Here is a 22,996-nt window from a genome sequence, read left to right on the forward strand (position 1 = left end):
TCAAACTGAATGCAGTGTATTTAATAGGCAGAACCCAACCTATAGCAGGGATTTTCAATCTTTTCAGTCTGCGACCCTCTTTTAGACCTGTAATATTTGTTATTGCATGGGTTTTAGATCTATTATTAATTTTAAACAGCAAACTATGGCAAACTGTTCCAAACTAGGCTTTTGAATTTTTTTTGAAAAACCGATACATTTTTTAAAACATACCACAACTATCGCAGAGCACGTTAAACTGGTCGAAATGACTTGGGATGACACCAAGAACCTGATTTGCGAGCGAGAAGAACAACTCAAGAAACTGGCCGGTCTGCTCCGAGACTACGACAACGTGCGCGTCACGGTCGAGCGCACACTGGCCAACGCGGAAAGTCTATCGTCTGCTTCCGAAGCTCCAAGGCATTTTAATGCGGAAGAAGTGAAGAGACATGTCAATAAACTTGAGGTGGGGCATTTTTGGTAATTGTTTAACCCGCACGAAATAGTTTAACAGTACTTTTTAAGAGAAGTGCTTGTTTCGACTTCTAAATAAATAATTTAAAATCTTTTAAAATTAAAAGGTATGGCACTTAAACTAGAGCTGTACTTAGAAAGAGCATGGCGTAAAATTGCTTTCCCACTTACCAAAAAAATGACGCTCCTTGAAAAATTTGAATTGCTTTATTTTTGTTTACGCCAGGTAAATGTTATAATTTCATTCTGTAACTGTTGGTTAATCTTTTTTGTGGCCGCTTACATTGCAGTTAACGTAAATTTTACAATGTAATATAACTAAATGACAATTGCTTATTAATTATGGAGAAAATTAAGGAAATAAAAAACAGTTGAACCCCATAGCTGGGTACAAATCAATTTACCCGAACATCTGTTAAAAATATAAATAAATCCCAGACCTTGTAACTCGGCAAGTAACAAATCCTTCAACTTTTCGTGTAGAGTCTGAAACATGAACTTGATGAAAAGCAACCTGTGATGGACGATTTGACTCGTAAAGGCAAACTCGTAGCTGCTGAAGCCAAACGACAACTAGTATCAGAAGCTTCTTCCATACATACTCACCTCGAAGACCTGGTTGACAGGTAAAACTGGAACAATTTAGTTTCTCTTTTGAAACTAATGCTGTAATTTTGTTTCTCAAATGAACTATGCCATCTTGATAAGTTTCTTATGGTTTTCAAACCTCTTTTTTGTCATTTTTGCATATGAGGGTTTTTAAACTAATTTTGCTTGAGTTTTTTTTTTGTTATTTATTTTTTTACTTTGTTAATATATTGTCGTGAAAGTTTAAAATAAGAAAAAAATAAGGAGAACATCTCATATTGCTAATATTATCCACTATTGCCACTACATGTTTATACTATTATTGACAGATAACTGTATGAAAGTATTTTACCAGTCCGTAACACAGACTGTAAATTAAAACTTGCCAGAAACCTGTTACTGTTCGAAAAGGTTTACATTTTGCTCTAAAAAGCCTAAAAATAAATAGATAACAGTAAAAAAGCCTGTAAACCTTAATAATACCAATTTGTTTTCAGATACCTGGATGTCGGTGACAAGGTTGAGGAGACGATAGAAAGCCTAAAGGGTCAACTCAACCTCTGGAAGGAACTGATGACAGCTGATGAGGATTTGGACGACTGGATGAACACCTCCATCAACGAACTCAATGCATCTGTGTCAAGTCTTGAAGATAGCGCAAGACTTCAGGGACGAATAAGGGAGGTTCATGATGAAATTGAAAAGTAAGGATTTATACTTGTTTTGTTTTTTGTTTTTTTATGTGATCGAGTTTGTTTTAATCTAAATTTGGTCAAAGGCACCTGTTTTACCCGTATTAGTGACAGGTGTGTCATTATTCATTAACCCTTACAACTTCAGAAGGGCCAGACACAGATATACGCATACTTCTATTATTGTTTTGCTTAGATAACTTATCCATCGCATTCTGTCTTTCTGATGTTATTTGTATTTAGTGGAAAATAAAAAAAATCAGACATTTAAGCGAAAAATAAGAACTTAATTTTCAAAACAATACAACAAATACACAATACAATAAACGTTTTTGTAAAGAAAAAAATCATATTTACCCATTTGTAACTCAAAATGTCGGTTAGTCAAAAGTTGTTCGAATGTAACAGTACCATGTTGAATACGTTTTATAATTTGCCCAGTAATTCTCGTTAAATTGAACAGTGGTCCTTCATTTCAGTTTAATAAATTAGGATTTTGGTAGCTTTTAATGGCAGAATATAAACCGAAATATAATTTATTTTTATTCTGTCATTATCACCAACGAAATATTTATGCCAACACCACTTTTCTGTTGTATAAAAATGATCAAAGCATGTTCAAAATTCTTAGGGACACTTTAGCAAACCCAACCTACTTCTTCCGTATTTAATAATAATACTTGACCCACCCTTAAACAATTGTGGTAGGATTCTAGACCAGCGCCTTCAATCAGTTATACCAAATTACCCACAAAAATATTTTACAACAGATAAAAACATGCTAAAATTGAATTACTTCATTTTTAAACAAAGATTCTTACCTCTCTGTATATCTGTCTAGGAACAAATCGATGTTTGAGGAATTGCAGCGCAAAATGAACGAGGTTAGTACCACCAGGAGGCGTAGTTCGGTTGGAGAGATGGACGAACTGACCCAAGTGAACGAGAGCATGAAGGTCAAGCTGGAGAGAGCAACAAGCGTCTATAAGCAGGTGAGATACATTGTTGTTTGTAATATCAGCAACAAGGTATACATGAATTGCTGGTAGGTCATAGAAGAGTTTCAAAATTATATAGGTTCAAGTTAATGATCTTCGAATTAAGAAACTGACGATGCCTTTGGGCGAAATAAAGAAATGATTTTATGTTTTATCTGTTTTTATAAAACATTTTGTTCTTTTACATTTTATTATCTGCGGGAAAAGTAATTTTTTAAATGACTTCGGTATTATCATCATTTTGCTTCGAAGCATACATTATGTCAGCCAATTTAAAAAGACTTTCATTATAAGACTACAATTTTCGATATTGTTCCGTAATTGTTTTATTGCAACTTGACTTAATTTAGTAAATATAACAATTATCTTTAATTTACTTGTTTCAACCTTTTTTCTATATATATTTTTTAATATTAAAAAACAATATTTTTAGGAAATCGTTTTTCAATCATAAGTCTGAATTAACAGTTTCGAAGTTTGTTTAATTAGGAAACAAGCTATAGTTTTGTCAAACCTTTTTTGAAATTCTGTTCTGATAATGTATCCTAGTATTTAAAACATAAAAACATGCATGTATTTGTGAAGCGATCGTTTCCGCTCCAAAGTGACCGTTGCTGACGTTTAAGATCCCAATTTAATTTACGCCGTAAATTGACCGTTGACGATGTTTCAGGCGCAAACGAAGCTTGAGGACTTCACGACACAGAAGAAGATGCTGGTGGATTACGTGAATGAACTCCACAGTTGGTTGGAACACAAGGAACAAACGCTCAATGGGATGCTGAGGAATCCCAAGCCCGAACATCTCAAGAAATGCAGGGTATGTTTAAGTTACATGAGATTCATTTCGAGTTGAGCAATACAGAACTTATTTGGGATTCGTAACCGAACACCGAAATACCGAAAACTTGAAAATCAGAAAATCAGACTTGAAAATCAGTATGCCTAAGGTTGCTTACGATTTTCTAGCTATTTATTTGCAATACTAACAGCAACTCAAACTAATTTCTTCAAACATTTTTATTTAGTGAGTTTTTGTTCTTTATAAAAATTAAAGTTGTTTTAGGCTACCCATTAACCATTGACAACTAAACTAATATTAAAACTAACAGCTCTTTTATTTGTTTTAAGTTGAATATTAAAATGAGCTTTACAGTTTTGAATTAAAATTTTGTTTAAATATGAAAATGTATTAACTTTTAAGCACCTAATGTGTTTGCTAACAAACTTTCATTTATACCTTCTGACCACTAAAATATTTACTTTGAAGCAGCCAATTTACTTAGTTTAAACCAACAAAGTTTAAACCAACAAAACTATCACCTAACCAACAACTTCCTGCTTTATTATAGGACACAAACGCCGAGGTCCTGGCCCAACGTGACAACGTTGAGTCGACGAAGGAACACTTGAACAGCCTCTGTCGAAAGTTCCAGACTCCTGAGCTTGATGCTGTTCAGGAGAAGGTCGCTCAACTCTCAACTAAGTACGAGGATATATCAAAACTGCTCGCCAAAGGTACGAAATTTCTCCTAGTTAATATTTTTCAGTAGCCAAAGTTTATAATGTATAAATTTTGCAACTTTAGAATATCTTTTTTAACAAAAGGAGCTCTCTAATTTTGCCAGTGGTAAAACTGTTTTATGCATAAATAAGAGTATGTCGCAAAAAAGTCGAAATTCAGCTATTGCCTTAAGAGTTCTGTTCTGGCACAATTCCCTTTCAATCAGTTTTTATTTTATAAGGAATTTGTTCACCCTTTTACGAATTATTTGGAAAAAGAGGAAAACTATGGTGTCTACAATTACATTGATTTTTATCTCGTAGTCATGCAGAGTTGTCTTCAATATTAAAGCCACCTGTATATAAGTCAAATTAATGTTGCCGATTTAAAAATAAAACATTTATTAATTTGATCTGGTTGCAAGTCCAAAGTTAAACAATTACCTTACCATTGCCCCCTAGTGATGGACAGTCTGGAAGGCAACATGGATGACGACTTCAATAATTCGGTCAAAGATTTCTATTCTTGGTTCCGCTCCGCTAAAGAAGTGCTCGGCGCATGCGCCGACAACTCCGGGGATGTCCCCGCACTCGAGGAAAAACTTGAGGTAATTTCGGAATATTTAAAACTGTTACTTTTTTAATTGGCCCCTTGCTTAAGTACCAGTGTCTATATGTTTGACAAATGGCTTGAAACTGGATCAGGTTATGATCTTATTTTTAAAGTCTGGGAAAATAAATCGGGAATTTAATTTTGTATTAAATAAATTGGTAACTTTAGCCACATTTTTTTTTTTTTTTAACTTAATTTAATTAATAAATTTTATTCCAAAGTTAACCCTTACTATTCAGCTAAAACAAAATATATATACAAAAAACTCGAAGTACTTCACAATTTTCATTTTGCCAAAGAGCGTGGAAAAATCTCTAAAAAACTTGAGGTACATTTACAATAAAATAGTGCAACTAGTGTTTTGGGGGTTGTTATTGCCATTCTTTTGTGTTATTTGTTATTGGATATGGTACTACCATTATTTTCAAAGAATTTTATTAGCTATGTAATATTAACAACTCCATCATTACCAGAAGTAAAAAAAATAGTTTAACTATCGTTTTATCACGAAAAAAAAAATTAAAAAGAGTTTAAAAATATTATCCAGTTAAAAAATCATATATTGTGCAAGTTTTTGTTTAGTAGAAAAATATTTGCCAAGGCAAGCCTCAACATAATTCCCAATTCAAAATATAAACAAATTTAGCACCAACTCAAACGACGTTAGCCACAATAGCAACGAGAGTAAGTCTTAACTACCGAAATTTTCTAGAAACTCCAAAATCTGGTCGGCAAAATGGAGGAGGGCGAAAACCGCGTGAACCGTGTGATGACGAGTGGTGACGTATGCTGTGACGCACAATTGTCACGCGCCAGTGCAGATTCAGTTCAGCAGCAAATGCAGGGGATTAAGGACGAGTGGCATGTCTTCCTGGCTAATGTGCAGGTGAAATAGTAGTTTATATTTACTTTATATTGGTTTTAACATTTGCTGGGTCTGTAACTTTCGTATATAAATATATATATATATTTTTTTTTTGATTTTATTATAGGACATTCTTTTAGGCAAGTACTGCTCTAGTGGTGTATTAAGAATAACATGTTTTTGTGTAAAAGTTATTACTTTAATTTAGAACAAATACCATTTCGTAAAATGTTTGATGGATGAAAAATAGGCAAATACCAAAATTATAAAATAGCCTTAATGTAAATTGCTTACGCCAATTTAAGAGCCAGGATAACTTAAAATAACTCTTTTGTTTATTGGTTTAACTCGCGTTTGCAAATTGTTAATTAATTAAATTTTTTCTTAGAAATTTGACACCTGATTCCAATTAGATATAACTATTCTTTTAAGTCGTGGTTTTTAAGGGTTGATTTCACTTTTTTTCTTAAAGAGTTATTATTTTTTTTCAATTAGTAATCACCTTAAACATGTTGTTTTCTGTTTCCCTTTAATAGGAGCAACGTGCCAACCTTGAAACGTCCTTGGCGGTCCTGAGGTCACTCGAGGACAACCGCAAGGAACTGGCTAAGTCGCTCAAGGTCATCGAAAGGTCACTTCAGGAAGAAGAAGAACCGAAAGATAGAATCGATGATAAAACTAAACAACTGGAAGTCGTTCAGGTGAGATATGGCCGAGAATTAAAAATTATGTGTAATAGTAACATTAAAAACAACTCTATTTTTCATGACCCTAAACAAAAATCCTGGATAGGCCCCCTTCTTGGACTAAATCTTTTTTTTTTCAAACTAAGCAACTCGAAATTGTACAGGTGAGGTTTGGCTGAGAATTAAAAATTATTTGTAACAGTAACACTAAAAAACAATTGACTAATAAACTGTAGGATAAGGTGCAATTTTTGGTATTTTTGCACCAATTTGCTCGAGAACAGAGGATGCCTTAATTTTTCTATGACGTACCTTTTTGACGTCATTCCTGGAAATTCGCATACCCTTATACCTGTTCGCAAGAACTACATTATTTTAAATAAATATGCTTTGTAATGGAATTTTAGCAACGTAAACCAAGTAGATTGATAACGCTTAACAAATGGCGTTTGATATTCCAGGGCTTAAGTAAGGAGCTAAGTGGCAAGAGCAAGCAGGTTGAGAACTTGATGCAACAAGCTCACGAAGTTATGGAGAGTGAATTGTCGCAGAGTGGGAGTGCAAAGAAGGCACAACAACTCATCTCAATGTACCACGGGCTATGCAGGAAGGCGAAGGTAACAGCTCTTTCTTGATTTGGATTTTTTTCTTTTATCCATCATTTAGGATTTAAACGGCTGGGCTGGAAGGCAACAAATATTTTATTTTATTTATTATTATTATTTTTTTTTTTAGGGGGGGGGTTATTAAACAGCAGGAGCGACCATTACAGTTTAAAATACGTTTATATCGCCCACACATGGTGGTTTAGAGCTTTTCTTCGCTTTTTTTTCTTCGTAAGTATGAGAGCTACGCATTTTTTTGCTTAATTTTTTTCCATATTTTTACTATTCGTTTATGCACGCTTCACATATTTTTTCTTAACGCGATAGACAGGTTCGGAAATCAAAACCTAACTTTGTGCGGTTTTATTATTTTGCTTTTTGTCTGTTTAACTTAACTTGCAAGTCTGGCACGATTTCCCTATTGCGAAATAACTATGTTCTGTTATAACATCTAACCCATTTTACAATTCTGAAAGTTCAAATGGTAACACCAAATAGCATCACATCTTTTCTATTCCAGAAACAAACATGTTCTCGTTTAACATACTTTTTTCATTTTGTAACGACATTCATTCATTCAGGAGCGCTTACGTTTTTGCGAGCGAAGCGTGGTCGACCAACGTCAGTATGACGAGGCTATGACGTCAAGCAAGTCTTGGCTCCAATCAGCGACCAGCAAACTGCAAGGCTGCGTCGAGTCTAGTCAGGAGGCGTCCGATCAAATTGAATTGGAAGCAAGGTAACTAAAATGAGTGTTTTGACTATCTTCGTATAGAATTAGCATTTTTCGACCTATTGTGTGTGGTGACGCTTGATTATATGTTGAAAACTTCGATTAGAACTATAGTCTATTTTAAATGAGGATGTAGATAATAATATATGTCGGTAATCCTACAATTATAAAGTATTGGTTCATACGTGTACACGACAATGTAATGGAATTTAAACTTTATTTTAATAGTTCTCACACATAGGCACAAACACACATATATATATATATGTGTATATATATATTGTACAATATATGTACGGTATAGTCATTTATGATCGTTACCAATTTTTGGTCTTATGTTATATTTTATTGCGTTGTTTTAGCTTAACAACAAATAATAATAGATCTTAAATTACAACTTAGAATTGTCAACAAGAGTGTGCATAAATGATAGCGTAAAACCATATTTGGTAATAAGCTGTTAAACTTGCTCCCAGGTTGCAAGAAGTACAATCCCTTCAGTCTTCACAACAAGAAGGCGAAGTAAAACTGAACATCGCACTCGGGAAAGGAGAGAGGGCATCACAGTCGTCAAGCATGGACGGAAAGCACGAGATACACGAGTAAGGCATTAAATGTTTTTTTATGTTTCTTGAACTTCTTTACCATTCCCTCAAGATGTAACGTTCTTCCTTGAATGCAAAATTTGTAAAGACTTAACTGTTGATAATACCATTTTGTCTAAGCGGGTTTAACTAGGCTATACTTTACCAATTTAAATATAGATTTTATTTAGGCCCGCCAGTGAAAATCATCCGGCCCGCGACCTCTTTTTTCAAACTAGACACAATGCCATGCACCATATTTTTAACTTTTTGGACCATACGAAAACGCAAAAAATTTTCGCGCTTCGCGAGCCCTAAGTTACTCCAACTTAATCTTTTCTCCGATGAATTTCGTCTTTTATGATAAAATTACACCAAAGGGTATCACAAATGTGTTTAATTTAACTTCTGTGTGTGCGCAATGCGTTCGCGCGTTAACTTTTTAGTATAAAATAGACATTTTTATTCAAATTGCACAAAACATTTAGGTCCGACCCCGATTTAGAATGATTAAAAACCACACGTTTTTATAACAAAATTTTTGTGAAAACTTATTGCGGCCCGCCGAGAACTTGCTGAGGTTGGTTTGGCCCGCGACTAGCAAAAGGTTGCCGACCCCTGGTTTACAGTTTGACGCTTAGTTGTAATAATCGAAAGACTGGAGTAATTAAAATATGTAACGTTACAATTATGTTCACAAATTGTTAGGAGGAACATATATACTATAAATCCTCTAATCACAATTTTTTTCCCCTTTTAGCGCTCTCCAAGAGCTTAAGTCGAACTACGACGATTTGAGCGACAAGCTTCAAGACTGCAGGAACAAGCTCGCTCAGCGGCTCTCTGATTGGCTGCAGTACACCCAGTCACGTGACGAGCTCGTGTCCTGGTTGGATGAGAACGACGCGGTTTTCGCGGGAAGACCAGCCCTAGCTGCTGACGTCAAGGATAAGGAAGCTCAACTGGAAAAATACAAGTAAAAAACTTTAACAACTGTGGAGCGTATAGGTTGTAGTTGGACGTTGTAATAATTTTAAGGCTGTCACATTGACTAATATAATATAAGTGCGTATCGAAACGTCTTAATCTTAATAAAAAATATTGTCGTCTTAATCAAAATAATGTCGATCTACTCAACCTTTTTGGCGGAATAATTTGTTATTAGGGTACATTACAGATCCGTGCAGAGTCTACCTTAGTGTATAATATATTACAATCAGAGCCTTCTCACTGATGTTGAAAATGAATATATATAAGAAATATATTCGAAGCGTTCAAAATGTACTGGTTCAAAATGTTACCTACTTCTGTATTGGCCCAAGCAAAATTGTTTTTAGTTTCGCAAATTTAATTTTTCCCCTGTGGAATAACGATTTTTTTTGTTAATTTACCAACGAATAAAATACAGTAAACGACAACGAAATATGATATTGTTTTACAATAGTTTGTTGCTTCCAATGTTTTTACATAATGCCTTTAGAATTCTTACACTTTACTACTATGAGGTAACAATGATTTATTTTTGTCAAAATAGGTTGATTGAGGAAGATGTGACGTCACACGAGGAAACAATCGAAGCTCTACGTAACAAAGCGAAACGACTCAACCGCGACGACGATTTCCAGGTAGACATAAAAACCCCGGTTTTACCTTAGAAGATTTACCTAAATGCAAATCGTTTTTCATTGGATTAACCTGCTGATATGCTCCATAGAATCAAAATGAATGTAATAATCTTAACATGTAAACAAACTGGTTATCGATTTTTTAATTTTTTGATTTTTTTGTTTGTTATAAAATCGTTTTAAAGTAGAAGATTTTATAAAATTGACATATTTCGCTTTCAAACACTACGGTAATGACTATAGTATCTTCATCAGTGTAAACAACATGTTTTATTGAAATTGTTACAAAAGTCTATTGTGTTCCGAACAACATACAATGTAATTTAAATTTTTACCTTTTCAAAAAAAATTGTCAGTTATTCTACTAAATTTGGTCAATATTGTTTATTTGAAACACCCATTGTCTTTCCATTGTTACATCACAATTATTCGATTCTCAGTCGATCGAGGAGCGATTCGGGCAAGTGCGCGAAAACGCGGTGGAGCGTGTCGGTCAGCTGACGCGATGCTTGGATGAGCACGAGAGCTATTATGACGCAACAAGGGACTTCACCGATTGGATAAACTCGGCCAAAGAGGAATTGGATCGTTGGTCTGATATTGGGGGAAGCACCGATAAAGATGCGATACAGAGGAAGCTACAAAAAGTTCAGGTTTGTGTTTTAATGAAAACTCTGGTTTGGTTTACACAGGATTTACTTATTAAGGCCTGTTGATATAAAGGCGGGGATTTTATGATTTAGATCAGTGTCTCTTAAACAAGTAGTAAGTGTTAAGTTAAAGATGCGATTCAGAGAAAGCTACAGAAATTTCAGGTTCGTGTTTTAATGCAACATCTGCTTTAAAGGTTTACAGGAGTGGTTTTTAAATGCCTGTTAAGGAAACATTCGGCTGAAATTCATAAAACTTGGGTCCCTTGGGAAATTTTATTTGGGTCTCTTTGGGAAATTTCATTTTTTGAAAACATTGTTCTTATTGGGCTAAACTGATTTAGTAAATCATTTAACGTCTTTGGAACAGTAAGTGTATGGTATGAGAAATAATTTGAAAGTTATAGAGTAATTATTTTAGCCTATTGTTTTAAATTTTCCTTGTTTCAACAATTGATCGGTCATCCAATATTTTAAAGAAGCAATGGGGGCCCGTAGGGTAAAAAAGAAGAAACCAGTGTTTTAGATCAGATATAAGATTTGTTAAATACTATTTGCCGTGTTTTGAAGGAATGCTCCCACCTTAAGTTTGAAACTTAGGTGGATAGTATAATTATAGAATTGTTATTGCTTCAGATCATATAAATCTTAAAAATCATTGAAATACACGAACAATTACGAACTGGGATCTGTACGAACTATTTAGCTTGAATAGAAAAAGAGTGGCCCAAATAACTGATAAAAGATTCATACTTTTATATTGCAAACGTTTCGACAAGTGCTTATGCCATCATCAGTGCGTAAAATTGAGGTTAAAATTATTTGGGCCACTCTTTTTCTATTGAAGATTATGAACAGATCCGTGTTTAGTGTTCCTACTTAGCGTTTAGGTGTCGTAATCAGACTAGCATGAGTACAAACGGGTTGGTTTAACTGTTATTTCGCCACAGAGCCTGAAATTGACGCGAACCTACGGACGCCAGAAGCTTGACACCGCCATCGAGATCGGTGATCACGTGATTTCGGAAACCGCCGAATCGGGCCGTGACGTCATCAAAACTGAGATCGAAGGGTGAGGGGTTTATGACCGAATTTCACATTACTTTGTAAACTGTTTTTAACTCATTAGTATACACCGTTTGTTACACCAGCTTTTCGTACATTATTAATATAAATGTGTATATTGGGACATGAATTGTTCATTTCTTAACTTGGTTTTATAAACTGCAAGTAGACATTTATAAACAGGTACTTTTAAATTAATATGCGCGCTTTTTTTAGTTGATACTGTATCTTGAGTTGTAATTGATTCATAAAAAGGCATTACTTTACTATTGAAGAATTCAGTTTATTGCATTAATTTAAACCAATTTAAGTTAACCTGATGTAGTATTTTGTCTACCATGAATACTAGATAAGGTCTCCAATATTTAATGAATAATTAAAATAGTTAAATATTTGTCTTTCTTGTTTTGTGTTCACGTTAGTGTGGTTGTTTCGGAAACTCGTGATAAATAAATAAATATAATCTAAATCTAAACGTCTCTACCGTATTTCTTTCAGCCTGAAGGAAGAATGGAGGTCTTGGGATCGAAACTTGATCGAGACCGAGATTTCCCTGGAATCCCTGCTTTCCCAAGTCACTAAATACGAGGAGAGTTTTGAAATCGAGAGGAGTGCGCTTGACGACGCCCTCCAGCGGTTCCGGTCACGCTTGGATGAGCTTGACGTCACCGAGCTACTGGAGAAGAGCGCCCCCGGTGGTGAAAGCGAGGCTCAGCAGCCGAGCATTACGACGGCGACTTTAAAGAAGTGCAAGGTAGGGTTTGGAACGTTGGATGTGCGGAGTGTAGGGGTTACTTGCGCATGTGCTCTATTCGTTGTGTTTGTTCTACAGAAACTTTAATAAATATATATTTTTTGTGTTATTTTTGTTTTGTTATATAATAGAGAAAATATTTGTTTAATGTGTACAGTGTTGTTTATTTGTGAGACTATTCATTTAATAGAAAATCAATTGTTAAACCAATAGGAAATGACTGATATTTATTTATTGTTTTTAACTTTTTTGCCTAATATGGTATTTTTTGCGTCACATTTATAGCATAAGGACACATATGTAGGTAAATCAAAGTTTTTTTTCTTTTCTGTCCCGTCAATCCATCACCTTAAATCTCAATTTTATGTCGTAGGTTGTAATTCAGTCGTTGAACGACCTTCAAGAATCGGTGGATACCCTCAAAGCAAGGTTGAACACAATGTGTCGCACTTACCAGGGACCGGAAATCAACCAGCTCTCAAAAGACGTTACTTCCGTCTTGCAAAGGTTAGTGTTGCTCAATGTAGCTTAATTAACAAAACTAGAAAAACGAAAAAGCATAAAGTTTATATTCGTTTCGGTATATTGCCATTTCTCATACCTTAAAATTTTACAACAAAAGATCCCGGTTTGAAAATGCTAAATCTACGTCACTTAAAGACAAATTGTTAAAAAACTAGAGTTTCAAAAATAAACTGTCAAAGAAGACGCCACTTTTATTTGAAGTCGTAAAGTAACTTCATAATCGATAAACGAGATCTTAAAGAGTAGCTACGCGCTATTTGTTTCTCTACCAAACCAGAAATTCCCATCCTAGCAATCAAAAAGTATTGCTAAGGCCAACCATTTAGCGTTCTTGTTTACTTTTGAAACAAAATTTTAATTGTGACGTCACAGGTACGACGGCTACCGCATGAGGGCGGAAAAGTGTCGGGTAAACAGCGAGCGTTTGTTGAGCGAGTCTTTCCAGGGCTCTGTTCGCGACTTCGACATCTGGGTAAAGTCTAAGAGAGACTCACTTCACAAGTATGGGGAGATATCTGGAGACCGAGAGGTGGCACAAGAGAGGCTACAGCACTTGCAGGTAAAAATTTAAATGCTGTTTTATGTTCAGTCCCGTTCGTTTAAAAACAACCCGTCAACGTAATAGCTTCTCATTTTTAAAAGGGACTTCTGTCCTTTTGTCCTTGATAATTTAAAGTGTTTTTGCAGCATATGCTTCGACAAGCGATGTTTAGTATTGACAACAAAATGTTAATTTTTGAGATATAACAAATCAAAATAAATACTTGCACGTGGATAGATTTGTCATCTGAGTCTTATACATGGTTTAACCTTAAATATAATTAGATTATAGTCTTTAAGTCTTCAAACACAAAGTGACATTCACAATAATTTTATTTAAAATTTAAAACGCAAATATTTCTAAATTCTACTTATTTCATTCAAAAAAAAACAAGCAGATGCTGTTATAATATCATCTAATACGGTTGTACGTTTTGGTTACTTAAACTTGTTTTTTATTGTGTTTATCTCTATAAATTGTTTACCTACCATGGCTTTTTTGTTTACTCACCCCTATAAATATTTACCTTTCCTTAACCACAGGCCCAGAGATTTAATATTTCCGTTTCCAACCATTTTACTGTTTATCCGTCGTCTAATTGCCACGGTGTTTGGCGCAGGCGCTCCTGAGCGGAGTAGAAGCTGGCCAAACCAAGCTGAACGCGATCGCCAACACGAGTGAATGCTTGCTGGCAGTCCTTAGCCCTGAAACTTCGAGCTCATTCAAACAACAAGCGAAACAGTGCAGAGAAAACTGGAAAAACTTCCTAAATCTGCTACAGGTGAGGTTTAAGACTTTTACGCGACATGAAAACTGTACACAGCCATTCGTTGATGACTTAACAACTTTTGCTGTATTTGGAGATTACGCTGAAGACATGATACGGTTTAGCCAAAAGCTGTAAAAGCCTGTAGAATTTCTGTTAAAATATGCGTTTAGCATTTGCTGTCGTTTGAATCTAGTTCACAATGTTATGCTCCTTTTATAAGTAAGGTGTGGATATATTTCAGTCACTTTAACTGATGATAATTCGTCTTGAAACGTCAAGATGATCAAGATGATGTCCATTTACTAGACCTTTTTGGCTTTAATATTTGTTATCAAGTAATGCTTATAATAGAAATGTTTATCACTAATAAGGTGGTTGTTGTCTCATTAAAATTTGCCTTCAAACGAAAAAAACTTTAGGATACATATCATTTAATTTTTAATTCCAAGATGAAGCAAAAAACCTTTTGATTAACCACGTGTTTCCCAAATTAAATTGACTGATTTTTGAAGTTTTATAACGGTTTTGTAGAAATCTTTTCCTTCTATATACACTCCTAAGTTTTGAAGTATTTTAGGAAATGCATGCACATTTTAATAACTAACAACCCTTACGCTCTTAACCTTGACCTCTAAACTGTTTGCAGGACCGTGAGCAGGGCGTACGCAGTCATGTGGAACAACTGAAGGAATTTGATTCTAACGTTCGTGAAATGACAGATTGGTTGAAAGAGATTGAAACAAGATTCGAAGCTGAATCGGGTCTAAAGGCAACAATAGGACTCAAGAAGTCACAATACAATGCATTCCAAGTAATATTTGTTATGATGTTGATATAAATGTGAAGGCGGATTCTACATATACTTATTTCGCTTTAGAAGGGCTACAGATAGATCATATGTCACCCCTCTAGGCAATTATTAGGATTCAGCTTAAGTCTGCAGACACAAACTGCTTTTAACTTGGTTTACTATTCTCCCGATAAAATTGTAACCCTTTTTCCAATTCTCCACAATGTAGCTTGTCCATTGCAACCAATAAGCTCCTAGAACTGCATGTTAATCTCACTGTTTTACCTACAAATTATAGGCCTGTTATGTAAACAGAAATTAGGGCAAGTGCGTCATTTTTCAGCAAACAAAACAAGTTGAAATTTTAGATTTTTTTACTTGCTGAGAAAAGCATCAGAGAAGCGTCATGCCTTTAGGGAAAAAAATCCTGACTAAACAAAATCAAGACTGACTAACACTTTAGGTGAGCAAATAGGCTGGATTAAAATCTTTCAATGTTTTATTCTCTTTTCAGTCACTGGCTGGCGATATAGCCGACCACCAGTACAAGTACGATCGTATGAAGCGAAAAGCTCAAAAGCTTGGATCTTCACTTGAACTGAGCAGACTCAACCAGCTGATTACACGATACCACGCCGTCACAAAACAAGTCCAGGTTTGTACCAAACTGAATGACATAATAGTTAGGACCCACTGCTCTCAGTTTAAACTTGTCAATTCGTAGCACAGATTGTCTTTCAATTTTTAAGTAAGATCTCTAAAATTATTGTGAACTTTTTCTTGAAACTTACGCACATTGGAATTTATGCTATTGAGCGTCGCAATTAAGGACAGGTCAGTATTTGATAAAAAGCAAAAATTTCCAAATTGACAGATCTTTTAAGTCGTAACAAGTCTACACGTGACACAACTAGTAGCGTTTAAACTGAAAGCTCAAAATCGACCAATCAGCGACTGTCACGTGTTTGCAGGACGCGCTGAAGCGTTGCGAGCAGCAGGTCACGGACCACCAGTCGCACCAATCAGCGCTCACCGAGTGCCAGGAATGGATGAGTGACTTCGGGCATCGCATGGAGTCCTACTCCAACCTGACTGGAGGTAAGATGATGTTGGAACAAAGGCTGGGAAAGATTGAGGAACTACTGGCGTCCAGACAAGATGGAGATATCAAGATCAACGTTATGCTTGGTGAGATTTTGTTGTAACCTTTAGACCCGGAGTTTAGTTTTCCTTTGTGTTGTGTTTAACGTTTTTTGGCTGTTTATATGTCTGGAGCTTGATTTGATGTTTGGCTATATAATTGTTGTAACAAAAGGATTTTACGATTTTTTTTAAATACACGTAGCCCATTTTGATGATATTTTCACTTTAATTATTTATATTTCAGAATAAAATATACCCAAATGTATTAGTAATTTTATGAAAAAAAAGATTAGTTTCCTAAAGCAGCGAGTTTGGTGTACCGCAGGTTTTCTCATGTATCTGGTCTATATAGATTTTGGTAGCAATTATACAAACATTTCAAATACAATTATTTAAAATTGAGCAAGAAATCTAACTATATTGCTGCGTTGTGAATGCCTTTCGCAAGTTTATTCGACAACTATTTTTGCAAAATACTAATCATTAACGCTATCACAATTCAAACACAGGTCGAGGTGAGAAGATTCTCGAAACCACGGCCCCTAAAGGACGCCACAACATCGAGAGTCAGATGAAAAGTTTGCAGGAAACCTGGGAGAAATACGTCACACAGGCAGAACAATGGAGGTGACGTCACAATATTCCCATGATGTAGCTTATTTAAAACTACACTTTAACCTTATTTCTGAACAATGTTTATTTTTGAATTAATATTGTTTTAAATTGTACCTCAAAAAGTTAAATAAATTTACGACATTTTTTGACATCAGATCCAAACTGGTAAACTGCATTGCACTGTGGGAAGAGTATGACGAGGCAGTAAAAAGTGCACAGTCATGGCTGGAACAGGCTGAAGAAGCGATCAAAAACGAGAAAGATGCGAGAGCGGAACAGGTAGGAAATCTTCGTAGAACAATATATAAATTTGTCAAAGATTCTCCATTGTATTTCATTTTGAAAATTTATTTAGGAAAACAAAAAGTCGTAATTATCTGTTTAAAAGCATGTTTTAACCGGTTAATTTTCATCTTAAATTTTTAAATATTTAAAAAATTGTCTTTTTTTTAGAAACTAACAAGTTGCGTTGACCAACAAAAACCTAAAGTCCTAACAGAAACCATGTATGATTTAAAATTAACCGAAACATACGTTTTGTCATAAGCTTTTCTTTTACATAACAAGCGCCACCTAGCAAAGCTAGCAATTCAGGTCAGACACATTAACCAGATCTTAAAAGATATATATAGATTCATTCGAATTAAGATATACACGATGCCTTAGTTGGCGAAATATATATATATCTTTTAAGATCTGGTTAATGTGTCTGACCTGAATTGCTAGCTTTGCTAGATTATTTTGCCGTTACTGATCAGGAATTAAGGTCAACATCTTGCAAGGGTCAAGGTGATTTCTATTTTTCACATATTCAGTGCAACATAACAAGCGCCTTAGATCTTTCTCTTTTATTAATGATCTTCACCGTCTGTTCTCTCAATATAGCTCATATTGTTACGTAACAGGCAAACGCGTCCGAATCGACCTTCAGCGACCTTGAGAAGTGCCAGTCATTGTACCGTGACGTGAAACAACGATCTGCCCTTATAGAAAAGGCCCAGGAATGTGCTAGTAGGGTTGCAGAAGCTACTGGTGATGCTGGTGGCACAAGGGTGGACACTGCTGAGCTGAGAGATCTATACCAAGAGACTTTAAATGCAGCGCAAGGTTTGTAAAACACTTTGATATTTGTAGTTATGCCACCACTTTTTTAGCATGCAGGCTAACGTTTTTATGTAATACGAAATTGTTGTTTTGTTTAAATATTTTTGATTTGTTTTTGCTCGTTTTTGTCTGAAAGATTTTGACCCAAACACAATAGAATCTTAACATTAAAATCTCGTAACCTATTCTGTGTTCGTTTTCATCACTAAATATGTCACATACGTGCCGCTAACGTTTTAGCACTCTTTTAATAAGTGGGAAGAAACACCAAACAAATAGAAACATCTGTGAATTCCAAGAAGATATCTAAAACCTCTCTGTAAAAAAACTTAAGGGTACATTTCTCACAAACCCTACATTATTTTGTCTACGTTTATCATGATCGTCAGCTTTTCATTGTTTGATTTTTCCAACTAGAACTTTTGGACGAGGTTGAGATTGCTGCGGAATCGACCAAGTCTTACCACCAAGCTCTACATGTCTTCACCGACTGGTTCTCGGGCAAACCTGTGGAGTTGTTCAGGTTGTCAGACCTCAGTGGTGGAAGGCAAATACTTGCTCATAACCTCACGGTACGTTCGTCGGTGCATATATAAGTTGTAAACATGGCGATGTCACATACCTCAAAAGACTCGTTGAAATCAAGGAAATTGCTTTGTCGTTGTTTAACTCTTGTTTTTCATTTAGAAAAGGCAATTCGATCAATAGATTTTGATTTAGATACTTGCTCATTACCTCACGGTACGGGTGTTAGTTATTAAAATCAGTAAATAACTATAAAAAAATTTTGACTCACACTTGAAACTATTAAAGATTAAACCACGGAAAGGTACATTATTTTTACCTAAGTGTTATCTTTATTTGCAAAGGGAAATAATAGACCCAGTTCTCATTGCTGTAGGTTAGTGGGCCTTATACTTTCAACAAAAAACAATAGTTTAATAAACAAATAACCTATTTCAGAGATCAAATCCCTAAGTTGAAATTTTTTTTGTTTTAGTCAAGTCATTGATATTGTGCATAAACGGTTAACATTTTCCGGAATCTAAGCATTGAATCGTGATATGTTAGATATGATGTGTAAGCGTAGGTTAATATGTTTAATAGTTAAGCAACTGTTTTTTTGTTTCTTCTTGTTATTACCAGGCATTGCAAAGCATCGAACGGGAAATCCCCGAAGGCGAGGATAAACTGAAGTTGGCTTTCAGTGCTGGGAAGAAAAATAGCTCGGACAAAACGGTCAAGATACAACTGCAGGTGGGAATAAAGGGATTTGTGATATTTTAGGCTATTTTTTTTTTTACTTTTCTGTATTGCTCATAAATTGGTGCAGTTTTCAACTTTGAACAAATTGAAAATCACAGCTATAGTGTTTTGTCTACAGGTAAAAATGTTTATTTATTAATCTAAGAAAGGTTTTTCCGAAGCATAAACTAAACGTTTTTTTCCGAAACATATTTTAAAGTTTTTTGGCAAAAAGTTCATAACTTATTTATTTGTAACGTTACGCCGCTAGAAGAAATACAACATTATCTGAAAACATTGTTGTAATTTTCTGTTAAATTTATATCAAAAAGGTTTGTACAATAGGCAAGATCTTTCTGGCTTTGATATTGATTATTATCAATCTATATTAAAAAGCCTGTTTGCTTATTCATCTAAACTCCAAGCGACAACATTTGTAGTTTACAGATCGTAGTAAACTGCCCAATTTGCATTTTACTCCACGTCATCTTTTCAAACTCGCCGTCGGGTATTCCCCAACTTTAAACCCTTTACAACACTAATTTCGATTTGTTGTAGAACTTGAAAGAGGAATGGACGGATTACCGTAAAACTCTGACCGAAGCTCTCAGTCAAACTCGTAAATTACTCGAGGAAACTGAAAAGTACGAGAAAATATGCGCCTCCTTTCAAGACTGGATCAACGCGATGGAACAATGCCCTGATAATGACGTAAGACATGACACTTTGTGATTCGGTGAAAATATTTAAGATACTCCTATAACGCATAATGGTTGGAGTTTGTAGTAAGACGTAGTGAAAATATCAAAGCCCATACATAAGTGGGAAGTGTTTTAAACTTTACGAATACCTTTTAGATCTTTGTAATCGCTAAAGCAAAATGCCAAAACATTCAATAAACGCATTGGGGCATAATGTTTGCAGGTAAAAGTAAAACGTAGTAAGAATATCAAAGCCCATACAAAATTAGGTATCATTTTGAACGTTTTTAACACATCTTTATTCATCTTAACAAAGAGTTCGAAATAATACCTACCTCTGTATGGGCTTAAACTTACACCTATAGTTGTCGAATTGAATTTTAAATGTCTGACAAGTCATAAATCAACCGTTATAAGTTTTTTGTTCAGTTTATAAATAAAACTATATTTTTGGATTAAATATCCAAAACGATTTAGATTAAATACTCGAATCTCCATCAGCTTAAGTAATTCCGTTTAGCAACTTTGCAAGGCCGTTTTCTTTTCGGTTTTGGTACATCGTTTTGAGCTGTCATTTAGAAAAAATGAAAATAACGTAACTTTAAACCTAGGGTTTAGCTAAAGATATGAAAATATCCTACAAACAAAATAATGTCTTTCCGTAAAAAACAATTAGAAACGATTTTCAAGCGTTTTGAAACGTGTTTATACAGCAGTCAATTTCATTGTAATCTTAAACCACGTGTTGCAGGTTCAGCTGACCGGTGACCTTGAAGAGAACAAGGTTGCAGCTGACCGCTTCCGGTTGTACACTGACGAGGTGACCAACAACAGACACAAGCTGGAGAAACTAACAAAGGCTGCTCAGAGTCTACTTGAGACTTGTGCGCCCTCTGACGGAAGCATGAGCAAACAGGTTCGGTTTAAAAAAATTTGCCACAACAAAAAAATGTTTCACTTTTTTCCAGAAGGGTGTTAATTAAAGAAGGGTGTTAATTTTGTTGATATTTTAGCTCCCTTTTCCTTCTCATTTTTTCCAATATTTCTCTCGATTCTTTTTAACTTACCTGTCGAAGGTAGCAATGTGATAAAAAAGTTATCTTTTATCAGGAACCTAAAGTTGGCCTTTGTCATAATTCAGTTTAATTTTTATCATAATTCAGTTTAATCCCTATTTACGCAGATCGTATATCCGTTTATGTGTATTGCAAATCTGGTGTACTTCATTATTTAGACATGATAAATTTTTGACACTGCTTTTGTTCTAAACTTTTCACAAAATAGTGAAAAAATAGTAAACCTAAAACCTCGAGCAATTTCAATTTTATTCAATTAAAAGTTAATTTGCATATTTACAAAAATCCAAATTATTTTGGCAAGTAGGTCAACAAAGCAAAATCCCATATCTCCAGTAACACCAAATATTTTAGTCGAAATTTTCGCGCAATATTCAAAATATAACATCTTATCCAAAAATAACAACAATTTACAAAAGATCATTTTTTTATTAAATTACAGCGTAAGTCCTCAACAGACTAACCGAATCAGTCGATCAATTAAGGATATTCATGCAAGCCAGGCTAATAAACAACCACTAGCCTTCGGTGAGGTTCGAACTCGCAACCTCCGGTCATACCGGGACCGATTGTTAATGAATATTTTAATTCTAACCAGGTTGCCCAGCTCAGCGCTCGCTACCAATCACTGCTGATGAAGTGCAAGACACGCCTCCGCGTCTACCAATCAGCGGTTGAGGTTCAGAGCGATTACCAGCAGCTTTCGGACAACTTCGACCAGTGGCTCACTAGCGCCACCGACCGGTTTGCCGTCTACGTTACACAGGATTCGTCACACCCGGATAATACCGAGGTGAGTAAATTTGGATTGCTTACTAAGGTAACTGGTAAATTTTACTGACACCTACCAATAAAAAATAGAGATAGTACTGAAGTGGGTTAATTTTTTTTATTAATACGTAACTTTGTGAATTTTTTACTGATATCTACAAATAAATATGGAGAAAAGTTTATTTTCTGTCGTGCACGTTTTGGTGGCTGGCAAATTTTGCTTAAACCTTCAAACAAGCATTTATTCTTCAATCTTAATTTATTGTTTATTTACGTTTCCCAGCACGAACTTTAAGGTGTTTGTTTGGTCTATGTCAAAATACCTTTTCCGGTTACCTAAACTTGTAAGTAAGCAATATTACTTTAGTCACATGGAACGAATGCAACCCATAAGGTACAACACACTTAGGATGCGCAAAATCTGACATAATGTTTTTGTCAAATTTCGATTAAAAGTGCACCCAATCAATAAATAGAATTGCTTACTTTCTATTTCACGATTTTGAATAAATTTTATAAGTTTTACGACAGAAATTAGGCAATTACAAACTAATATAAAGTTCGTGTGGAAGTTTATATATTTTCAAACTATAAGTTTTACAGTGTTACTTTAAAAAACAGGTTTATTGACAAAATGTGCAAACAATTGTACACAACCGTAAAAGTTAAAAAAAATTGTAACCTTTTATTTGATGTAAAACCGGAAATTGTACTGATACGTTTTTGTTACAATGTTGCCGTCAGATTTACAGTTTTCAAAACCATCTAAGATTTATAAACCGCAATTAAGAACTGTGTTTACCAGGATCGCTGCGATAAGCTTGATGATCTTCTGATCGAGTTTGAGTCGAAGAAGACTTCACTTTCTCAAATCAGTGACAAATCGAGCAAGTTGATCCAAGCAATCGATGCTGAGTTCCAACCTCAGATCACAAGGCAGACATCACAACAGCACGATGACTTCCAGGTGGATAACTTTGTAATGATGTAAAATTTACCTGTTAACAGTATTGTAATGACTTAAGTGCACGTAAGTCACTGTTTTTATATGACTTGACTTGACTTACGTATTTTGACCTTGTTGAGTTAAGTGGTTTTGACAAAGGACTCGACATGGACTTCAGTCATTTTGTCAATTACTTGGGTTAAAATTAAGTGTTTTTATTGAATATTTTGTAATAAAACTGTGGTATTTATATTAATTTTTTTACGTAAACAATTTGTAATTTGTAGTTGATTTATTGCCCATAACCATTTGTGAATATAGCAGCCTTATCACGCCAAACATCTTTTGTTAAC

The 22,996-nt window shown here is 34.9% G+C and overlaps 1 protein-coding gene across 1 annotated transcript in view; it reads left to right on the top strand.

Moving 5' to 3' along the window:
* Nucleotides 1-22,996, top strand: part of LOC146141129 (nesprin-1-like) — a 340,733-nt gene that overhangs the window by 224,697 nt on the left and 93,040 nt on the right. Inside the window, exons 45-76 of the mRNA XM_083392820.1 lie at nucleotides 228-448; nucleotides 940-1,082; nucleotides 1,542-1,748; nucleotides 2,578-2,728; nucleotides 3,408-3,554; nucleotides 4,087-4,252; nucleotides 4,700-4,845; nucleotides 5,563-5,736; nucleotides 6,252-6,416; nucleotides 6,863-7,018; nucleotides 7,588-7,745; nucleotides 8,216-8,341; nucleotides 9,084-9,299; nucleotides 9,858-9,948; nucleotides 10,389-10,601; nucleotides 11,549-11,670; nucleotides 12,162-12,417; nucleotides 12,791-12,924; nucleotides 13,315-13,501; nucleotides 14,103-14,264; nucleotides 14,899-15,063; nucleotides 15,557-15,697; nucleotides 16,014-16,230; nucleotides 16,695-16,812; nucleotides 16,956-17,079; nucleotides 17,706-17,907; nucleotides 18,322-18,476; nucleotides 19,051-19,161; nucleotides 19,708-19,860; nucleotides 20,602-20,766; nucleotides 21,525-21,719; nucleotides 22,503-22,664. Of these exons, the coding sequence (XP_083248946.1) occupies nucleotides 228-448; nucleotides 940-1,082; nucleotides 1,542-1,748; nucleotides 2,578-2,728; nucleotides 3,408-3,554; nucleotides 4,087-4,252; nucleotides 4,700-4,845; nucleotides 5,563-5,736; nucleotides 6,252-6,416; nucleotides 6,863-7,018; nucleotides 7,588-7,745; nucleotides 8,216-8,341; nucleotides 9,084-9,299; nucleotides 9,858-9,948; nucleotides 10,389-10,601; nucleotides 11,549-11,670; nucleotides 12,162-12,417; nucleotides 12,791-12,924; nucleotides 13,315-13,501; nucleotides 14,103-14,264; nucleotides 14,899-15,063; nucleotides 15,557-15,697; nucleotides 16,014-16,230; nucleotides 16,695-16,812; nucleotides 16,956-17,079; nucleotides 17,706-17,907; nucleotides 18,322-18,476; nucleotides 19,051-19,161; nucleotides 19,708-19,860; nucleotides 20,602-20,766; nucleotides 21,525-21,719; nucleotides 22,503-22,664 (5,249 nt within the window). The remainder of the gene's footprint in view (nucleotides 1-227; nucleotides 449-939; nucleotides 1,083-1,541; nucleotides 1,749-2,577; nucleotides 2,729-3,407; nucleotides 3,555-4,086; nucleotides 4,253-4,699; nucleotides 4,846-5,562; nucleotides 5,737-6,251; nucleotides 6,417-6,862; nucleotides 7,019-7,587; nucleotides 7,746-8,215; nucleotides 8,342-9,083; nucleotides 9,300-9,857; nucleotides 9,949-10,388; nucleotides 10,602-11,548; nucleotides 11,671-12,161; nucleotides 12,418-12,790; nucleotides 12,925-13,314; nucleotides 13,502-14,102; nucleotides 14,265-14,898; nucleotides 15,064-15,556; nucleotides 15,698-16,013; nucleotides 16,231-16,694; nucleotides 16,813-16,955; nucleotides 17,080-17,705; nucleotides 17,908-18,321; nucleotides 18,477-19,050; nucleotides 19,162-19,707; nucleotides 19,861-20,601; nucleotides 20,767-21,524; nucleotides 21,720-22,502; nucleotides 22,665-22,996) is intronic.

Source organism: Ascidiella aspersa, chromosome 6 (assembly GCF_963924565.1).
Source record: "Ascidiella aspersa chromosome 6, kaAscAspe10.2, whole genome shotgun sequence".
NCBI lineage: Eukaryota > Metazoa > Chordata > Ascidiacea > Phlebobranchia > Ascidiidae > Ascidiella > Ascidiella aspersa.